The 18,326-nt window shown below is 48.9% G+C and overlaps 1 protein-coding gene across 10 annotated transcripts in view; it reads right to left on the bottom strand.

Moving 5' to 3' along the window:
- KDM4B (lysine demethylase 4B) overlaps nucleotides 1–18,326 on the bottom strand; it is a 275,813-nt gene that overhangs the window by 129,667 nt on the left and 127,820 nt on the right. For all 10 annotated transcript variants that reach the window (XR_014025553.1, XM_081320789.1, XM_081320792.1 and 7 more), the window contains exon 9: nucleotides 14,710–14,847. Coding sequence is in view for 9 of the 10 variants with exons in the window: in XM_081320789.1 (XP_081176915.1) it covers nucleotides 14,710–14,847 (138 nt within the window). In the remaining variant the exon portion in view is untranslated. The remainder of the gene's footprint in view (nucleotides 1–14,709; nucleotides 14,848–18,326) is intronic.

The following is an 18,326-nucleotide window of genomic DNA, read 5'->3' as shown; positions in this document are numbered from 1 at the left end:
GGATGCTGCAACAGTCCTAAGTGTGAAAATCGGTTATAAGTCACTTTTTTCAGTGCCGAATGGTCACTGGATGAACAGTGGTAAATTGAGGTCATAACTGTGAAAAAGGGTCGTAAGTCACATATTCCAGCGCTGTTGTTAAGAAAGGCTGCTGAAGTAACATTTGAACGAAACGAACTCTTGAAAGTTGAGGGCTACCTGTAATCATTGAATTGTAGCACATAAGTTATCTACAAAAACTGGATAAAACATGCCAAGATGCCGGACTTCCGGTGGCTCCGCGGCGCCGGAGACAGCCTTCCCGGGCTGCCCGCCGCCCAGCTGTGTGATTTTTCGCCCGAAACAGCGCCGATCAGCTGTTCGGGCGAATTTGAAGCCCCCTCCTCGGGAGAAGAGGAGGGGGTGAGCCCCCAGGTAGGGGTTGAGTTCTCCGGGGCCGCCTGAGCTTGGAGCTTGGGCGGCTGAAGGATCGAACTCCCCCGCAGCCTGGGCTGCTCCCAGCTGGCTAGCGTCTCTGCTCCGGACTTCATGGAGCAGAGCCAGGCGTCTGCGACCATCCCTGCTTGAAGGAGAGACTATGAAAGGAAAAGAGCAGGCAGAGCAGTACAAGAGGGAAAGATGAAGAGATGAAAAGGATTATTTTATTTTACTCTCGAGCTTGATGGACTTTGCTTAAAACTTAAAGTGAAAGTGCGACACAATTGTAAGTAAAAGATGGCGTCTAAACCTCCCCCTAGAACTTTTCGGAGTGCTGGAAATTCTCCGGTGCAACAACAATCATTACTGCAGGCGTTGCATTCTCCAGATGTAGTGACATCGAAGGATCTTGAAAAACATACCCAGTTAATTTTGGAGTCAATGGGTGTTAAATTTGCACAGATGGAGGAGAAATTGGAGAAATTGGAGCAGAGAATGGAAGAAAGGATGGAACAGAAACTTAGAGAGATGAAGGTAGACATTTTGTCCTCAGTGCATAAAATAGCTAAATGTGTGGAGGTGCTGGATGGCAAAGTGGAAGAACTGACTCAAAAGAATGCTATATTAGAAGCAAAAGTATTGGAAATTGAAGATTTCAAAGACAAAATGGATAGCGAACTGAGTTTGGCCCAATTTTATCAGATGCAGTTTGCTGTTAGAATTAGAGGCCTAAAAGAGAATATTAAGGAAGATTTAAAGCAGCTGGTTTCTGAGGCTTTTGAGGTGGTATTGAACCATCCAGCATCTGAAATAAAACAAGGCATGGACAAAGTGTTTCGTGTGAACTCGTGGATTGCTAAACAGAGAAAGTTGCCTAGAGATGTGGTGGTTTATTTTGTAAAAAGGGAAATTAGAGATGAAGTTATACAAGCTGCCTATGATACTAAGGTTGTGATTGCTGGTCAAGAAGTTTTGGTTCTAAAAGAAATACCTCCAAAGATTTTAAAGAGAAGGAAGGACTTTATATTTCTTGTGCAAGAGCTCAAGCAAAGGGATTTAAGGTTCAGATGGGAGATCCCAGCTGGGTTGAGCTTCATGTATGAAGGCAAAAGGTACTGTTTGGGTACTGTGAAGCAAGCGCATGATTTTTACAACAATGTCTTAAAAGCAACCCCATCAACACTTTTGGAAGCTGCAGAGGGATCTGGAGAAGGAGAACATCAAGAGGATGAAGATGGACAGATAGACGAGAATGGTACAGGAGGAGATCAAGCTGCAACTCTTTTGGATGATCCTAGAGAACAGAGGGTGACGCGTGCTGCCTTAAAACGCTCAAAAAAGAAAAGAAAATAGGTCTAGTAGAAATCTATGGAACTTCCACAACATACTGATAGTCAAGTGGTAGTTGTGTTTTTAAGAGTTTTGGGATGATATGTATGGTAACAGAATCTTTAATTTGGAATTAATGGGCAATTTACTACAGAGGAAGAGGAAGAAAGTTTTGTGGGTTAATGTGGGTTAATTTGTGTAAGAATTATCTATTATAGCCTATTTTGGCTAGAGAGGTTAATAGGGATAGGTGTTTGTGATAGGTGTTTGTGTGTAAATGAGAATATGTTTAGGAAATAGTGAATTGTGGAAGAACATAGATGGGAATGACGCTAGTTTTCTTCTATTTTAGTTCTTTATACATATTTAGTATTATTAAGGATTGGTTTACTCTATATAAGCTAGAGAGTGATGGATTTTAGAGTTTATAATTGTTAGTATATGATTGTTTATGATTGCTTTTTAGATATATACCTTGTATTTTGCCCTGGGAAGTCGGGGGGGGGGGGGAGGGGGGGAGGAGGGGAACTAGGGGGGGGAGGCAGGGGAGGGAGGAGGGAGAGGGGGAGGGGGGAGATAGGGGGGAGGTAGGGAGGGGAGGAGGGAGGGGGAAGGGGGGGTTTTTTAAAGGAAAACTGTATTTTAAAACTTTTCAATTAAAAAAAAAAAAACATGCCAAGATGCCGGATATTTTAATCCCTAATATAAGTTTGTGTGCTGTGTGCGTGCGTGTGTGTGTGTGTGTAGCCAGCAATATTTTCCTTTTTTGTTAAAAGAGGGAGAACATGGAACTTTTAGGCAAATAGAAGTCAGCCCTTAAAAAAAAGAAAGAAATCAAAACAAAAGCTTATTTCGGGAACATGAATATTTATGTATTACTTTACATTTTATTTTAATGAACTAGCAAGTTATAAAACACGGCCAGTATTAAAAGTCAGAACTGCTGCACTCTCAGCAGGAGGCTGGGTGTATCACTGTTTTTGCCGGTTGTGCAAGCAGAAACGGTTGTTATCGTACTAAACTAGAAAAAAAACACACAAAAAAAACCCCCTATTTTCTGAGCTTAGAAATAGTACGTAAATCTCAGGATTGTGGAGGAGGAACAGAAAGGGTTTTTAAAGCTCAGAAAATAAAACATCTGACATAACTAAGGAGGTACAACAAGGATGGGTAATTTAGTGATTTTCAAACATTAGGTAGAATCCAGGGCCCTTCTGCCGTTGCTATAACGTGGTTGACCCTAACTAAGGAGAAAGCTCACCGATGGACACTATGCGTAGCAAATGAAGAGAACATTAGATTGCAAATGTCAAATGTTCACTGAAAGAATACACATTCTCAAAATAATAATAATAATAAGAAGAAGAAGAAGAAGAAAAAGAAAAAGAAAAAGAAGAAGAAGAAGAAGAAGAAGAAGAAGAAGAAGAAGAAGAAGAAGAAGAAGAAGAAGAAGAAGAAGAAGAAGAAGAAGAAGAAGAAGAAGAAGAAGAAGTAGTTGGAAGGGACCTTGGAGGTCATCTAGTCCAACCCCCTGCTCAGGCAGGAAACCCTGTACCATTTCAGACAAATGGCTGTCCAGTCTCTTCTGAATAGAATAGAATTTAAGAGTAGGAAGGGACTTTGGAGGTCATCTAGTCCAACCCCCTGCTCAGGCAGGAAACCCTGTACCATTTCAGACAAATGGCTGTCCAGTCTCTTCTTAAAAACTTCCAGTGTTAATAATAATAATACCATCCTTTGTCTTATCTCACGGCGTTTCCCAACCTTAGCAACTTGGGACAGGCTGGCTGAGGAACTCTGGGAGTTGAAGTCCACGCGTCTTCAAGTCGCCAAAGTTGAAATGCATTATTTGACTTCTTTCATCACCCTTCACCGTCACCCCAAAACCCTATTCTCACAACTTCTCATTTGGAGCTCGATGGGTTTTCAGAGCAGGCAACCTACAGATCTGGTCCATCATGCGGACGGAGGTGGGAATGGCGAGAGCCGTTCAGGAGGACGGCAAGCGGGGTTAGCACGACGCTACCAGGAAGCGTGCAGCCCGCCAAACCCCTGTCCGACAAGCATCAGGATTCCTGCGGGGGTCCTTGGTGCTCTCTGAGCGTGGTTGTTTCCTTGCGGACGTTTCATTACCATACTAAGTAACGACATCCGAGCTAGGAGGGAGCGGGCTTGGCTTTCCGTTTATATACAAGTGGCTTGCCCTGTCCGTTCGGCTGGGAGAATTCTCGGTAGTTCCTTGCTGAGGTGGCTGTGTATTGTTTGATTGTTTGTCTGAGTTGTTAGCCCAAGCTACTGTATGTAAGCAGGGAGAAAAAAAACCCTCCCTTCTAGCACCGATGATGTTACCTAGTTTGGGTCATGAACTGTCTGCAAGACAACAATCAAGCTCAGAGAGCACCAAGGAACCCCCCCCCCAGTCATCGTCGTCATCGTCCTCCTCCTCCACTCACAACCCCACTCCCTTCTAGCACTGATGATGTTACCTAGTTTGCTATTGGGATGTCTGCAAGAAAACAACCAAGCTCAGAGAGCACCAAGTCATTCTCCTCCTCCTCCTCCTCCTCTTCCTCCTTCTTCCTCTCCTCCTCCTCCTCCTCTTCCTCCTTCTTCTTCTTCCTCTCCTCCTCCTCTTCCTCCTTCTTCTTCCTCTCCTTTTCCTCCTTCTTCCTCTCCTCCTCCTCCTCCTCTTCCTCCTTCTTCCTCTCCTCCTCCTCCTCTTCCTCCTTCTTCTTCTTCCTCTCCTCCTCCTCTTCCTCCTTCTTCTTCCTCTCCTTTTCCTCCTTCTTCCTCTCCTCCTCCTCCTCCTCTTCCTCTCCTCCTCCTCTTCCTTCTTCCTCTTCTCCTCCTCCTCCTCCTCCTCTTCCTCCTTCTTCTTCTTCCTCTCCTCCTCCTCCTCCTTCTTCCTCTCCTCCTCCTCTTCCTCCTTCTTCTTCCTCTCCTCCTCCTCCTCCTCCTTCTTCTCCTCCTCCTCTTCCTCCTCCTTCTTCTTCCTCTCCTCCTCCTCCCTCCTCCCTCCTCCTCCTCCTCCTCCTCACAACCCCACTCCCTTCTAGCACCGATGATGTTACCTAGTTTGGGTCATGAACTGTCTGCAAGAAAACAATCAAGCTCAGAAAGCACCAAGGACCCCCCCCAGTTCATCCGCAAGCTATAAATCTTCCCTTCCATTGGTGTTAGAGAATTCCTGCTCTAACTTTACTCCAGGAAAGTCAAAGCACGGGGCCTGATGCAACGAGAAGGAATGAGCAAATGGGATGCACTATAAAAAGAAAACGCGCTCGGCGGTCACCAAGACCGGATAGAAAGACCCGCACACGGATCAGAGAACTGATGGAAGTATACGATGCCATCCAGAGAGCAAAAAGGGTGGAAAATGGAAACGGGCCGCTCACAGAGCAAGACGGACTGAGGCCTAGGTGGGCCAAGGCAGTCACCAAGCGGATCCCACTGGATCAAAAGCCTCCAGGAAGGAAAGAAGTCAGAGCGACGAGACGTCAGCCAGCATGGCGGGCCCAATTGGCGAACGGAAGCTCGGGACCGTCAAGGGGAGAAACAGGCAGACGAGGGCTTCGTCCTGACATGGATAGACCGTGGCTAGAATGGTGATGGTGAAAGAAAAAAGAGGCTGGCATTGCTAAGCTTCTAAGCCGCCCTGAGTCTTCGGAGAAGGGCGGGATATAAATGGAATAAAAATAAAAATAAAATAAAATAAAATAAATCTCACCCACTTCCCCCCCCCCACCTTCTCTCAAGTAACCTAAGAATCTCTGCCCATCAGGGCTTGTTCAGTAATGTCACGCTACGGCTCCCGACAAGGTAAGCAGAGGGCCTCGGTTTAAAACTGCCACTTCCCCAAATGTCAATTCTTGGCGAACAACCTGGCTAAGCCCGAAATTGCTTTGAATCACAGGGCTTAAAGCTCCCGTCAGAATCGCCGGGAGAAACTGCTGCGTTTTGAAAGGGACAAACGTGACAGCTTGCGGGCTGCAAAAAAAAAACAAACCCAAAAAACACCTGGATAACCAGCTCACAGCACACAGATGCCAGTTAAATCTTGCCTAAAGCTGCCCAGAATAACGGCGGTTGAGATGGTGGCTTAAAATCAAGGGAGAGCCGTAAACCCTTCGAGCTTCAAATCACTTGAAAATTAACTGGCGCGATGCGCTTTCCCCAACGATCGGAGAGTTAAGAGCTTCTCTGCCCCCCTCAGGCCAATTTCTAAATGGCCCAAGCCAGCTCAAGTTGAAAATCTTCCTTTTTAAATTATGCAGGGGGGGGGAGCAGAAAATGCTAAAATAAAGGCAGGCTGGGATAGGGTGGGAAGGACCGTCCTTTGCTTGGATTAAAAGTGCTCTTTCGGGCCCAGTTCCTGATTTTATGTAAGTGGAAAGAAGGTGATTCTTGCAGGCCTGCAAGCCTCCTTTGGAAGAGACTCTATTGTGGTTTGCGATCATTGTCCCTCAAACTAAACGTGGCTCAGTTATCCGTTCGGCGGGCGGGTTGAGTGAAAGGTGGCGGGGGCCAGAACACTGGCAGTGAAAAAAGGGGACTTGGGACCGTTTTTTCACCCTTATGGCCGTTGCAGCCTCCCCCGTGGTCACCTCGTCAAAATCCGGGCACTTGGCAACAGACTCGTATTTATGACGGTCGCAGCGTCCCGGGGTCACGTGATCCCCTTTGGCGACCTTCCGACAAGCAAAAGTCAAGGGGGGGGGAGAGAGAGAGAGAGAGCCATATTCACTTAACAACCGTGTGGCTGACTTAACTACTGCAGTGATTCTCTTAGCAACCTCGGCAAGGAAGTTCGTAGAATGGGGCAAAACTCACTGAACAAGCGTCTCACTCAGCGACAGAAATTTTGGGCTCCCTTGTGGTCGTACGTTACACCTGTTGTAGTTTATTGTACAGAGAGCTAACATGTAGGACAGGGGTCCTCAAACTTGGCCCTTTTATGACTTGTGGACTTCAACTCCCAGAATTCCTCAGCCAGCCTCCATTTTGTTTGTTAGATTAAGCCAGGGGTCCTCAAACTTGGCCCTTTTATGACTTGTGGACTTCAACTCCCAGAATTCCTCAGCCAGCCTCCATTTTGTTTGTTAGATTAAGCCAGGGGTCCTCAAACTTGGCCCTTTTATGACTTGTGGACTTCAACTCCCAGAATTCCTCAGCCAGCCTCCATTTTGTTTGTTAGATTAAGCCAGGGGTCCTCAAACTTGGCCCTTTTATGACTTGTGGACTTCAACTCTCAGAATTCCTCAGCCAGCATGCCTGGCTGAGGAATTCTGGGAGTTGAAGTTCAAAAGTCATAAAAGGGCCAAGTCTGAAGACCCCTGATGTAGGGTCTCTGCAGCGATACAGGTACTTTGTTTGTGGTCCCAAACACCTTCTCGTTGTGTAGGTGTCAAACTCTGAGGCACTGTTTACCTTGGAAGTCTTTATCAGAGCAATTTAACATCGGCAATACCTGGTTAAAGCCAAAATCTGGATTCTCGTCCCCTCAGCACAATAATATTAAAGCCTAGTTCCCTCCTTTAGTTAACCATCATAAATCACATTCTCCAATTAGTTTGAAAGGTGAGTTTTGCCTCCTTAGTTTAACCCACCAGTTCTTATCGCCTCTTATTACATACAACTTTGAAAACGCTCCGCTGCTATGTTATTATGTCTAAGTAACCCCCAAAGCATATTCTTCCTTCCCCCTCCCATCTTCATCTAAAAGCGATACACAAGTAGAAATATAAAATAGCTGCTGCTTCATCTTTTGTCAAAGCAAGAACGTCTGATGTTAGCAGCGTTGACAGTGGGATTGCAACTGTGGTTATTTATTTATTTATTTATTTATTTATTTATTTATTTATTTTATTACATTTCTATACCGCCCTTTCCCGAAGGACTCAGGGCGGTTTACAGGGCAAATTAAAAAAACGAATACAAAAGTTAAAACAAGTTTAAAAGAAAAAATTGTATGTGCCCCTGTCAAATAAAACCCCCATTAAAATCAAATTTCCTCAGCCTGGGCCAGAGAGCTCAAAGAGCCAGGTCTTCAGGCCCCGGCGGAATGAACGGAGGTCGGGGGCAGTCCTCAGCTCCACTGGCAGCTGGTTCCAAAGGGCAGGCGCCCCCACTGAGAAGGCCCTATCCCTGGGTGTTACCCGCTGGCAATCTCTTACCGGAGGGACCCTGAGAAGACCCTCCCTGTGGGAGCGCACTGGACGAAGGAAACTCGATGCCGGCAGCAGGTGCTCCCTCAGATATCCCGGACCCAAGCCATTTAGGGCTTTATAGGTCATCACCAGCACCTTGAATCTCACCCAGAGGGCAACTGGAAGCCAATGCAGCTCGCGGAGTAGAGGTGTTACATGGGAGTATCGGGAAACCCCCATCACAACTCGCGCGGCCGCATTCTGCACCAGCTGAAGCCTCCGAGTGGTCCTCAAGGGCAGCCCCATGTAGAGAGCGTTGCAGTAGTCTAAACGGGAGGTCACGAGTGCATGAGTGACTGTGCGTAGGGCATCTCGGTCCAGATAGGGTCGCAACTGGCGCACCAGGCGAACCTGGGCAAAAGCCCCCCTGGTCACGGCTCCTATATGATCTTCAAAACTGAGTCGTGAATCCAGGAGGACGCCCAAGTTGCGAGCCCTATCAACGGGGGGTAACACCTCACCCCCCATCGTTAGAGATGGAATAGTCTGGTTGACCCGAGATGCCGATATGCACAGCCACTCAGTCTTGGCGGGATTGAGACGAAGCCTGTTATTCCCAACCGAGGAACTCTTATCTGCGGGGGAAGCCAATTTAGTCACACGCTGGCTGGGTTTGCCGACTTTGGCACAACCTTTTAAGACGCGTGGACTTCGATTCCCAGAATTCCCCAGCCAAGCATGATTTCCTTATCATTTAAACCCGCCGCTTCTCGCTCTGTCTCCTGAACAGCTCTGGAGCAATTGTGTTGGATCTTCTACCTTTTGAGATATTTCAGATATTTGAAGGCAGCTGTCGCGTCTTGCGCCATCTTCAACTGTCCTTCGTAAAGCCTTCCTTCCAGGTGCTTTATCGTCTGGCTTTTCTTTCTTGGACCCTCTCCAGTTTGTCAGTGTGTTGCGTTGACGCTGCCTACATCGGATGTTTTTGCATTGATGACAGATGGAAATGTAGCCATTTTTTAACCTTTCTCTTTTAGGGTTAGATCAGGGCTTTTCAACCTTTTCACTTGTGAATCGTGTGGCCCCGTTCTATCTGAATGGATTAAAAAAACACCCCCCTGCATTTCTTCTTCAGGGGACTTATTCTATCTTGCCTCTTTTAATGTTCCCCAAAATATTTCAGTCTCTGAGGTGTGTGTGTGTGTGTGTGTGCGCGCGCGCTGACTTCCTTCATTCTGAAATCCTACAACCTGGAGAACTAGAGATGGATGGATAACCTACTATCTTCACTGGTAAACTGTTCTCGTTGTTGTAGGGATCTTGCCATCAGGAACTTTCCCTTCCTTCCTTCCTTCCTTCCTTCCTTCCTTCCTTCCTTCCTTCCTTCCCTCCTCTCCCACCCTCCCTCCCCTCCCTTCCCCCTCTCCCTCCCTTCCCTCCCTCTTTCCCTTCCTTCCTTCCTTTCCCCTCTCCCTCCCTCCCTCCCTTTTCCTTCCTTCCTTCCTTCCTTCCTTCCTTCCTTCCTTCCTTCCTTCCTTCCCCAAAGTCAGGGCTTTTCAACCTTTTCACCCATTGTACCACTTTTAGGATATGGCAACGTCCGAGTACCACCAGTCACCTAGCAAGGTGTCAAAAACTTGACCAAAAAAAAAGAAAAAGGAAAAAAGTGATGAAGTACAGGTAGTCCTCAACTTACAACCGTTTGCTTAGTGACTGTTCAAAGTTACAATGGCACTGAAAAAAGTGGCCCCCAAGCCACGGCCAAGCAAGACACCTGCCTGCCCACCTGGTGGCGCTCTTCCTCCTGTCCGAGGTTTTCATTGTTGTGAGCATTTCTGTTGAGGATTGGCAGAGGGGGTGGGGTGGGGGTGTTTGGTTTTTATTCCCCCCGTCTGCTGGGTGGTTGCAGCAGCTGGAGCCTGGCGCTGAGCCTGGCACTCCCGCTGAGCCCTGACAGCCCTGCAGCTCCAGCCATTTCTCGCTCAGGCTTGTGCGGTGCTGCCACCGGTTCAGCTCATTCCCCTCCCCCTCTACCCCTTTTCTAGGATGGCCACGTACCACCTGCCAGGTGCTAATGTACCACAGGTGGTATCCGTACCACTGGTTGAAAAGCTCTGGGTTAGATGCTGCTGGGAGGGGGGGATGTGAATGAGAGTCCAGCTAGACATAACAACACTAAACTTAGCATGAGAATCAAGGTTACTGAAATCAGAGCTGATAAAAGAATTGGCCAGCCGGAGAGCTGGAGAGGAAGCCCGCACACTTCAAGCTAACTGGGGAATGTGATTTATGACTGTAAATCGGAGGAAGGAATTGTGCTTTGATACTAGGTGCCCAGGGGAGGGGAATTCAGTTTTTGGCTTTGATTAAGTTAGTGCCGATATGGCGCTACTCGAATAAAAGATCCTTTAAGGTAAACAATGCCTCGAAGTTCTTTTGAAGAGTTTCATCTGTCGGAACCATGACATGATGCACGAAACTGGGCGCAACAGTCTAAGCATGCTTGGATCGTTCTGCTACCGCAGGGGTCCCCAACCTTTGGCACTTGATGACTTGTGGATTTCAACTCCCAGAATTCCTCAGCCAGCCAGGCTGAGTGCCCAAGGTTGGGGACCCCTGTGCTACAGAGAGGAATAAGAACTTCTCCTAATTCTGACATGAGACTTTTCTCGAGGCAGCCTCTTAGGCTGAAAAGGCTGGCAGAGGTAGATACTTAAAGGATATACAGCTGGTCCTTGACATACAACCACAATGGAGCCCGCCCATCATGACTGTTAAGTCATGAGAGTTGTAAATCAGGACACCCGCGTGACCAACCTGATTTTGTGAGGGTTTTTTTGCCTGGCGGTTGTTAAATGAATCCTGCGGTTATTAAGCAAACCGGCGATTTGCTATGGGGCCGGTGTTGCTAAAAAAAACGGAAGTAAATGCTTGGGTTTTGGCCAAACCGTCATGAAATGTGGGCATTTGACCCCAATGGCAGTGAATGCAGGTCAGTTGTTGAGCCCCTGACGTGCATTCGTGAGACCGCCGTGGGTGCGTGCATGTGAATTCCAAATCCAGATTAAGTACCAGATTGGAAAGGACCGTCGGAACTGTTCTGTCCCAGCCAACGTCCTTGTTAAACTCACAAGTAGAAACTCCTCTTCCAACAGCCCTTTTATTATTATTTACAGACCTGCAAAATATCCAAAGGCAAAGGCAAACAAAACACGATTCAATGAAACTTGATTCCTTTACAAACGCTTGCCTTCAGCAACCAGTACCGCCCACTCCTTCCCTTTTTATTATGCACCCCCAAGACATGGCTTCCTAATGCCTTCTCCTCTGCCTTTGGAGCCGCCCCATTGCCTCCCTCTGTCCAACTCTCATTGCCTGTCGGCATTTGCGAGCATCTATGATGTCTTCCAGCTGTGAGTCCTCAAGAATCTGACTCAGCTTCCTAGCAAAGCTGTGTCTCAGCCTGAGCAGGAGTGGAGGGGCCAGGCTCCTCATCAGATTGTAAGTCTTGGAGCTCCTCAGAGCCTTTGTCTGACTCTGATGGCACTCCAGGCCCCTCCCCCTCCTCCTCTGATTCCTCAGACTCAGCTGCCGGGTCCACTGATGAGGAATCACAACAGGAACTTTTGAACAGTTGTAAGCAACCGGTCGTAAGTCGAGGATGATCTATATCTTCCTGAAATTCCACAAGCCTTACCAATTCATCCTAGAGCACGGGACAGCAGACCAAACATCTAGCCTTCCAGAAACACATATTAGAAAACAGACTACAGTTTGGGGGGGGGCATGCAATCTTTTGAATCTAAGCTATCACAAACTCCACCTTGGGCTACCCAAATGACCGAAACCCAGGCCATTCTGCATTTGTTTCGGGACTCCAAATATTTCAAACCGGTTCAATTTGGAAACGTTATGCCTGTCTCGAAATCGCAGCCATGTCTCAGCCAGGAGGGGGTAGCGTTTGGAGTGTTCAAATAGAGGCGAGAAGCCTAAAATTCACGTTTTCCCTCTCTCTGAATTGCCTATTTCAAAGTGTTTGTGTGAAAGGGGGAGGGAGAGAAAAGGCGGAAACGGGTGGATTGTTTGATCTCCAGGCAATAAAAGGAAAAAAACCCACACACATTAATTAATATTATGTAACAAGGGAAAGTGACTTCGAGCTAACACTGGATCTATTTTGAGAATATCAAAGGGATACAACTGATTGTTTCTCTACTTTCCTTTCTTTAACAACAGGAGGAACACTTTGTCGAGGTAACCTTTGTCGAGGTAACCTCCTCTGCTCAGTCAACACAATCCACACATTTAGAAACACTTTTTCTCATGTCAATTTGAATGCTTTCCTCTGGGATCTCCTGATTATCTCCTCCACTGCTAAGCCTGCTTTCCCAGCGGAAGCAGAATTGGGAAATTAGAATTTGCATGTGTGGAAAGAGAGCTCTGATTAAACAAAGTTTGTTCCGTGATGCTGAATCTCTCTCTCTCTCTCTCTCTCTCTCTCTCTCTCTCTCTCTCTCACACACACACACACACACACAAACCCAGCGAAGATCAGGTACGTGCGCTCAGATCTGGTCCCAATTTGCAAGCCGTGGTTTGCAACGCAAATACTTAACACATATATTTCCCTTGCCTTCTAGCTAATAAAAGAGAGAAAGAACCTGTGGCTCAGGAAGTTAAAACAACTGCCTAATATATAATCAGCCCAGGTTCGAATCTCAGATAAAGGGCATGACTGACTGACGAGAACATAAGAAGTTCGAAATGATCATCCCAGCCTCCCAAATTCTTTATTAGCAATTTGAATAATTTACACAAATATGAGCTGCCATAAGTTGACTATATCCTGTGGATAGCCTTGGGTCAGGCCAAAGCAGGAAAGAAAGAGCTAATTAGCAAGGTGCATTCAAAAGCCTTGACAAATACTTAACATATATATATATGTTTGTGTGTGTGTGTGTCTGTGTGTGTGTGTCTGTGTACATATGTGTGTGTGTGTGTGTGTGTGTGTGTGTGTGTGTGTGTGTGTTAAGTACTTATCAAGTCTTTTGAATACCTTGCTAGTTAAATCTTCTTTCCTGTTTCAGCCTATCCCAAGGCTATCCGCAGGCTATAGTCACAACTTACGACAGTTCATTATTTGTGTAAATTATTCAAATTGCTACCATATTTTCCGGCGTATAAGACGACCCGGCGTATAAGACGACCCCCTACTTTTAAGAAGATTTTGAAGGTTTTGTCTTATACGCCGGAAAATACTTACCCGCCGGCCCTCCCGCTGCTCCCGCGCTTCTGCCGGCCCCCGAGGCGCAGCGTTTCCCGGGCGGCAGGCAGCGCCGGAGGGCAGCCGCCACCCCGCCACGGCCGGTGCCCCTCCTGCTTCCCCCCCCCCAGGCCTTGAACTTCTCCCATTCGGCGCAGGGTGGGGCAGCTCCGCCCGCAGCCTCTTTTTTAGAACTCATGTGCCGCTTCCCTCTCACTGTCGGCCGAGGCGCGCTCGGCCCGGGCTCCCGGTCCCTCTTCCCGGCCGGCTTCCCGCCCTGCCCCTCATGGAGCTGGCCTGGGCGTGCAGCCTCTCGGTGTGGCTGCTTTTCCTGGGCAGCCTGGCGGTGCGGCTCCTGCGCTCCGACCTGTTGCTGAGCCGGCGGCTGCTGCTGCGCGTGCGCGTGGGGCTGCTGGCCGTCCTGCAGGCGCTGGGCCAGGCCGTCCTGCCGCTGCCCCTCAGCACCGCGCTCACGGCGGCTGCCTGCTGGCTCGTCTCGGTTACGCTGATGCGCCCGAGCGGCTGCTTCTCCCGTCCTCGGCGGCTCGCACTCCTAGTTGCAGGCTGCTCTTCGGTCACCCGCCGGGAAACTTGCCAAACCGGGAGAGCGACTGCCGCGCCCACGCCCCACCTGGGACGCCGCGCCTGCCTGCCTCTTCTGGGGACTCCTCCTCCTCCTTCCCCCCTCCCGCCGCCCTCTCGCCTCACGAAACGGCCTCTTAGTCCGGCGCGCAGCTCCGATCCTGGCCACCAGGCTGCCTCGTCTCCGACAGCACCGTCCGGCGGAAACACATCCCCGCGGGGGGAGAGAGCGGTGCTGGTGATGAGTCCGGCGGGCGCGAGGCCCTCCCTATTGATTGATTGGTGATTGGCCCAGCTTTGCTCCTTTCCCGCCAAAGGGGCGCCTCGCCTTATTGTCTCTGAGCTCTCTCGCCTGCTGCGCTGCTGCTCTCAGTTCCGCACTCCGAGCAAGCAATTCTTGTGGTCAGCGCGAGTCAGGCGGTGCCTCGGCGGGAGCAAAGGCTCTCCCTTCCTACGGTCGAGCGGGGCGCCTCTGGGGACCGCCTGCCCGTCCTCTCGTCGGGGACCTGACAGCCAAGCATTGGAGGCGCTAGCACGGCCAGTCCTTGAGCGAGCAACGGCAGCAGCTGCAGTAGCCGCCCCAGAAGCTGACGAGTTTGCCTTCCATCACCCGTTCGCCGTCGGCCGCTTAACCATGGGTCGCCATCGCCTGCCTCCATTCAGCCCAGGGCTCCAGCCGAGCGGGAGTCATGTTTCTGCGAAGAGGCGGCGGCAAGGGACTCGAGAAAACTTCCTGTCGCTGGGGAAGGACGACGAACAGGAAGTTTTCTCGAGTCACTTGCCACCGCGACGGCCGCCGCCTCTTCGCAGAAACACGACTCCCGCTCGGCTGGATTAGAGAGTTCGAAATGGCCATATCAGCCTCCCTAACTCTTTATTAGCAATTTGAATAATTTTTACACACACACACACACACAAATTCTCTGCACGAGCCCTGAAAACTACCGGCCCAGAAAAGAGGCAGGCACTTACCTGGGTGGCCATCTTGCCATAATCGATCCATCGCAGGGTGGCAAAATTGGTGGACTCTGCGCAGTTGAATCCATGGTTGAACCCCGCGTGGTAGCCATAAGGAAAAGTAATCATAAATTCTCCAGCTTCCTGGGTAATCTGAAAAGAGAGAAGGGAGGAATTTATCTCCCAGCTGGACAGGAAGCAACCAGAACAAGATTTAAGGTGAACACATTAAGTTTTCAGTGACTCTGTTTTCAAAGAGTAACCTGCAGCTTCTACAAGAGAAATTCACTTTATAACCAAATTATTTCCGAAACACAGACATACAGGCAAGACCAGTGCTGCTTACTCAAGGAGCCCTTCACGTATCTTCCATATTTTCTACATATCTTAGCAGAATACAGAATGACAGAGTCAGAAGGGACCTTGGAGGTCTTCTAGTCCAACCCCCCTGCTCAAGCAGGAGACCCTATACCAGGGGTGGGCAACCTTGGCTCTTTTATGGCTGGTGGACTTCAACTCCCAGAATTCCTGAGCCAGCCACACTGAGGGGACAGGGAGAGGTTTCCAAGCTGAGCCATGCTGGCTCAGGAATTCTGGGAGTTGAAGTCCACGAGTCATAAAAGAGCCAAGGTTGCCTACCCCTGTTCTGTACCATTCTGGACAAATAACAGAATGACAGAGTCAGAAGGGACCCTGAAGGTCTTCTAGTCCAACCCTCTGTTCAGGCAGGAGACCCCATACCATTCTAGACAAATAACAGAATGACAAGAGTTCGAAGGGACCTCGGAGGTCTTCTAGTCCATCCCCCTGCTCAAGCAGGAGACCCTATGCCATTTCAGACAAGTGGCTGTCCACTCTCTTCTTAAACTGGTGGGTGATGGAGCACCCACCACTTCTGTTCAATTGTTCTCGCTGTCCGTAATTCTAGGCTGGATCTCTCCTGGTTACGTTTCCAAGCAAACGTGACTAATAAAAGATGATGGAAACCGCTGGACCTCCGCAGTGCTCTTGACGTGGGGCTGCTCCTTGAAGACCAGCAGGCGGCGCCACAGGCAGCAAACGGTGCCCGTTGGTTCGGTGCGTGCCACATCTCTGCTCGGTGAGCTGCGCTGGCCGCCAGTGCGCTTCTCAATTCAATTCAAGGGCTTTGGTTTAAAGCCCTTCCCGGTTTTGAGACCGGGATCTTTGAAAGGCTGCCTCTCCCAATCCGATCGCCATCATCGCCACCCTAAGAGAAGGTGCAGCGATGACAGTACAGATTTTGGTTCTAAAATAGGCTTGCGGAGTTTTTCCGTCGGCGCAGGAAACAAGCCTCCGCCCGTCTCTGAAATGGCGCAGAGAAGGAACTCCAGGTAGTCCTCAATTGACAGTTCATATGAGTGGCCGTTCGGCACAGGGAGGGGAAAAAAAGCGACTTATAACCGATTCTCACACTGGTGGTGGGTTGCGGCATCCCCACGGTCGCGCGATCAGAATTCGGACGCTTGGCAACCGACTCCTATTTATGATGGTCGCGGGGTCCCCGAGGGGGAGGGGGTCAGGTGATCCCCTTTTCGCAACCCTCTGACAAGCAGAGTCAAAGGGGGGGGGCGAAGCCGGGTTCACTTAGCAGCCGTGTGACTCACTTAACAACTGAGGCGATTCGCCTCACAACTGTGGCGAGAAAGGTTATAAAAGTGGGGCAAAACTCGCTTAAGAGCTGTCCCGTTCAGCAACAAGAAACCTTGGGTTCCATTGTGGTCCTTGCCTCTACTCCCACAACTTCACTGTTAATGACGCAAGCCACACTTCAAACTGTTAGGAAATAAGGAACGGCTGCTGGAATTGGGTTGTTGTTGTTAGTTGTGAAGTTGTGTCTGACCCATCGCGACCCCATGGGCAACGTTCCTCCAGGCCTTCAGGTCTTCTACCATCTTCTGGAGTCCCTTTAAGCTCATGCCTCCTGCTTCAGTGACTCCATCCATCCACCTCATTCTCTGCCGTCCCCTTCTTCTCTTGCCCTCAACCTTTCCCAGCGTTAGGCTCTTCTCCAGTGAGTCCTTCCTTCTCCTTAGGTGGCCAAAGGATTTGAGTTTCCGCTTCAGGATCTGACCTTCTAAAGAGCAGTCAGGGTTGATCTCCTCTACAACTGACCGGTTTGATCGCCTTGCAGTCCAAGGGACCTATGGAATTGGGTATGTCTAGTTTAATGAAGAGAAGGACCAGGTGGGAACATGATAGCAGTCTTCCAATATCTCAGGGACTGCCCCAAAGAAGAGGGAGTCAAGCTATTCTCCAAAGTGCCTGAAGGCAGGACAAGAAGCGATGGATGAAAACTCATCAAGGAGAGAAGCAACCTGGAACTATGGAGAAACTTCCTGACAGTCAGAACAATTAACCAGTGGAACGACCTGCCTCCAGAAGCTGTGAAGGCTCTAACACTGGAAGTTTTTAAGAAGAGACTGGACAGCCATTTGTTCGAAATGGTATAGGGTTTCCTGCCTGAGGAGGGGGTTGGGCTAGAACAGGGGTAGGCAACCTTGGCTCTTTTATGACTTCAACTCCCAGAATTCCAGCATGGCTCAGCTTGGAAACCTCTCCCTTTCCCCTCAGCGTGGCTGGCTCAGGAATTCTGGGAGTTGAAGTCTACGAGTCATAAAAGAGCCAAGGTTGCCTACCCCTGGGCTAAATGATCTCCAAGGTCCCTTCCAACATTATTATTATCATTATCATTATATTATTATTATTATTATTACTATCATCATCATATTATTATTTTTGTTGTTGTTGTTATTATTATTATGGCTGGGGACGGCTCAACCGCCGAAGAGAAAAACTCAGTTGCTGTTAGGTTTTCGTCCACCCAATACCCCAAGCCCACGTAAGCCTCTTTCGATTCCCAGACACGTGAACCCAAGGGTTGACTGAGGAATGCGCGGAAGGAAGCTAAGGGAGAAGAGCAGACAGGAGACCATCAACCCAACATTATAGGGAAGGGAACAGGCAGGTTCCTCCGAAGCCTTGGTGTTCAGCTTGGTGTTCAACTTCCCTCCGTCCAGTGCGCTCCCACAGAGAGGGCCTCCTCAGGGTGCCGCCGGTCAAAGAATGCCGACTGGTGGCCCCCAGGGGGAGGGCGTTCTCTGTGGGCGCCCCGGAGCTATGGAACCATCTTCCGGTCGAGCTCCGGATGGCGCCTGACCTCCGCTCCTTCCGGCGCGATCTCAAAACCTACCTTTTCGAACAAGCTGGCCTGGCCTGATGGGATGGGGTTGGGTTTTATTAATCTGTTTTAATCTATTTTTTAATGTGTTTTAACTTATTTAGGGGCATTTTGTTTAATCGTTTTTAATTTTTGTATCTTGTTTTTTAATATGTATTGCCCTGTTCACCGCCCTGAGTCCTTCGGGAGAAGGGCGGTATACAAATAAGATTAATAAATAAATAAATAAATAAAATTATCAAGGCTAGCCCAAAAGAGTGGATTTATCTCTGCTGCTTTGAGTAAAATCCTAGGCATGCACAGTCCAAATGCTGCTGACAAGCTCTACACACAGAACTGAGCTGCAGCGAGTTCAACATCGAAAGATGCCTCTGTGGAACGAGACCGTCAAAAAGCGCAGAAGCGTTAGTTAGGGCTTCTATCTCACACACAA

The sequence above is a fragment of the Vipera berus genome (assembly GCF_964194415.1).
Source record: "Vipera berus genome assembly, chromosome: 1".
NCBI lineage: Eukaryota > Metazoa > Chordata > Lepidosauria > Squamata > Viperidae > Vipera > Vipera berus.
This window is presented reverse-complemented; position numbering and strand designations above follow the sequence as displayed.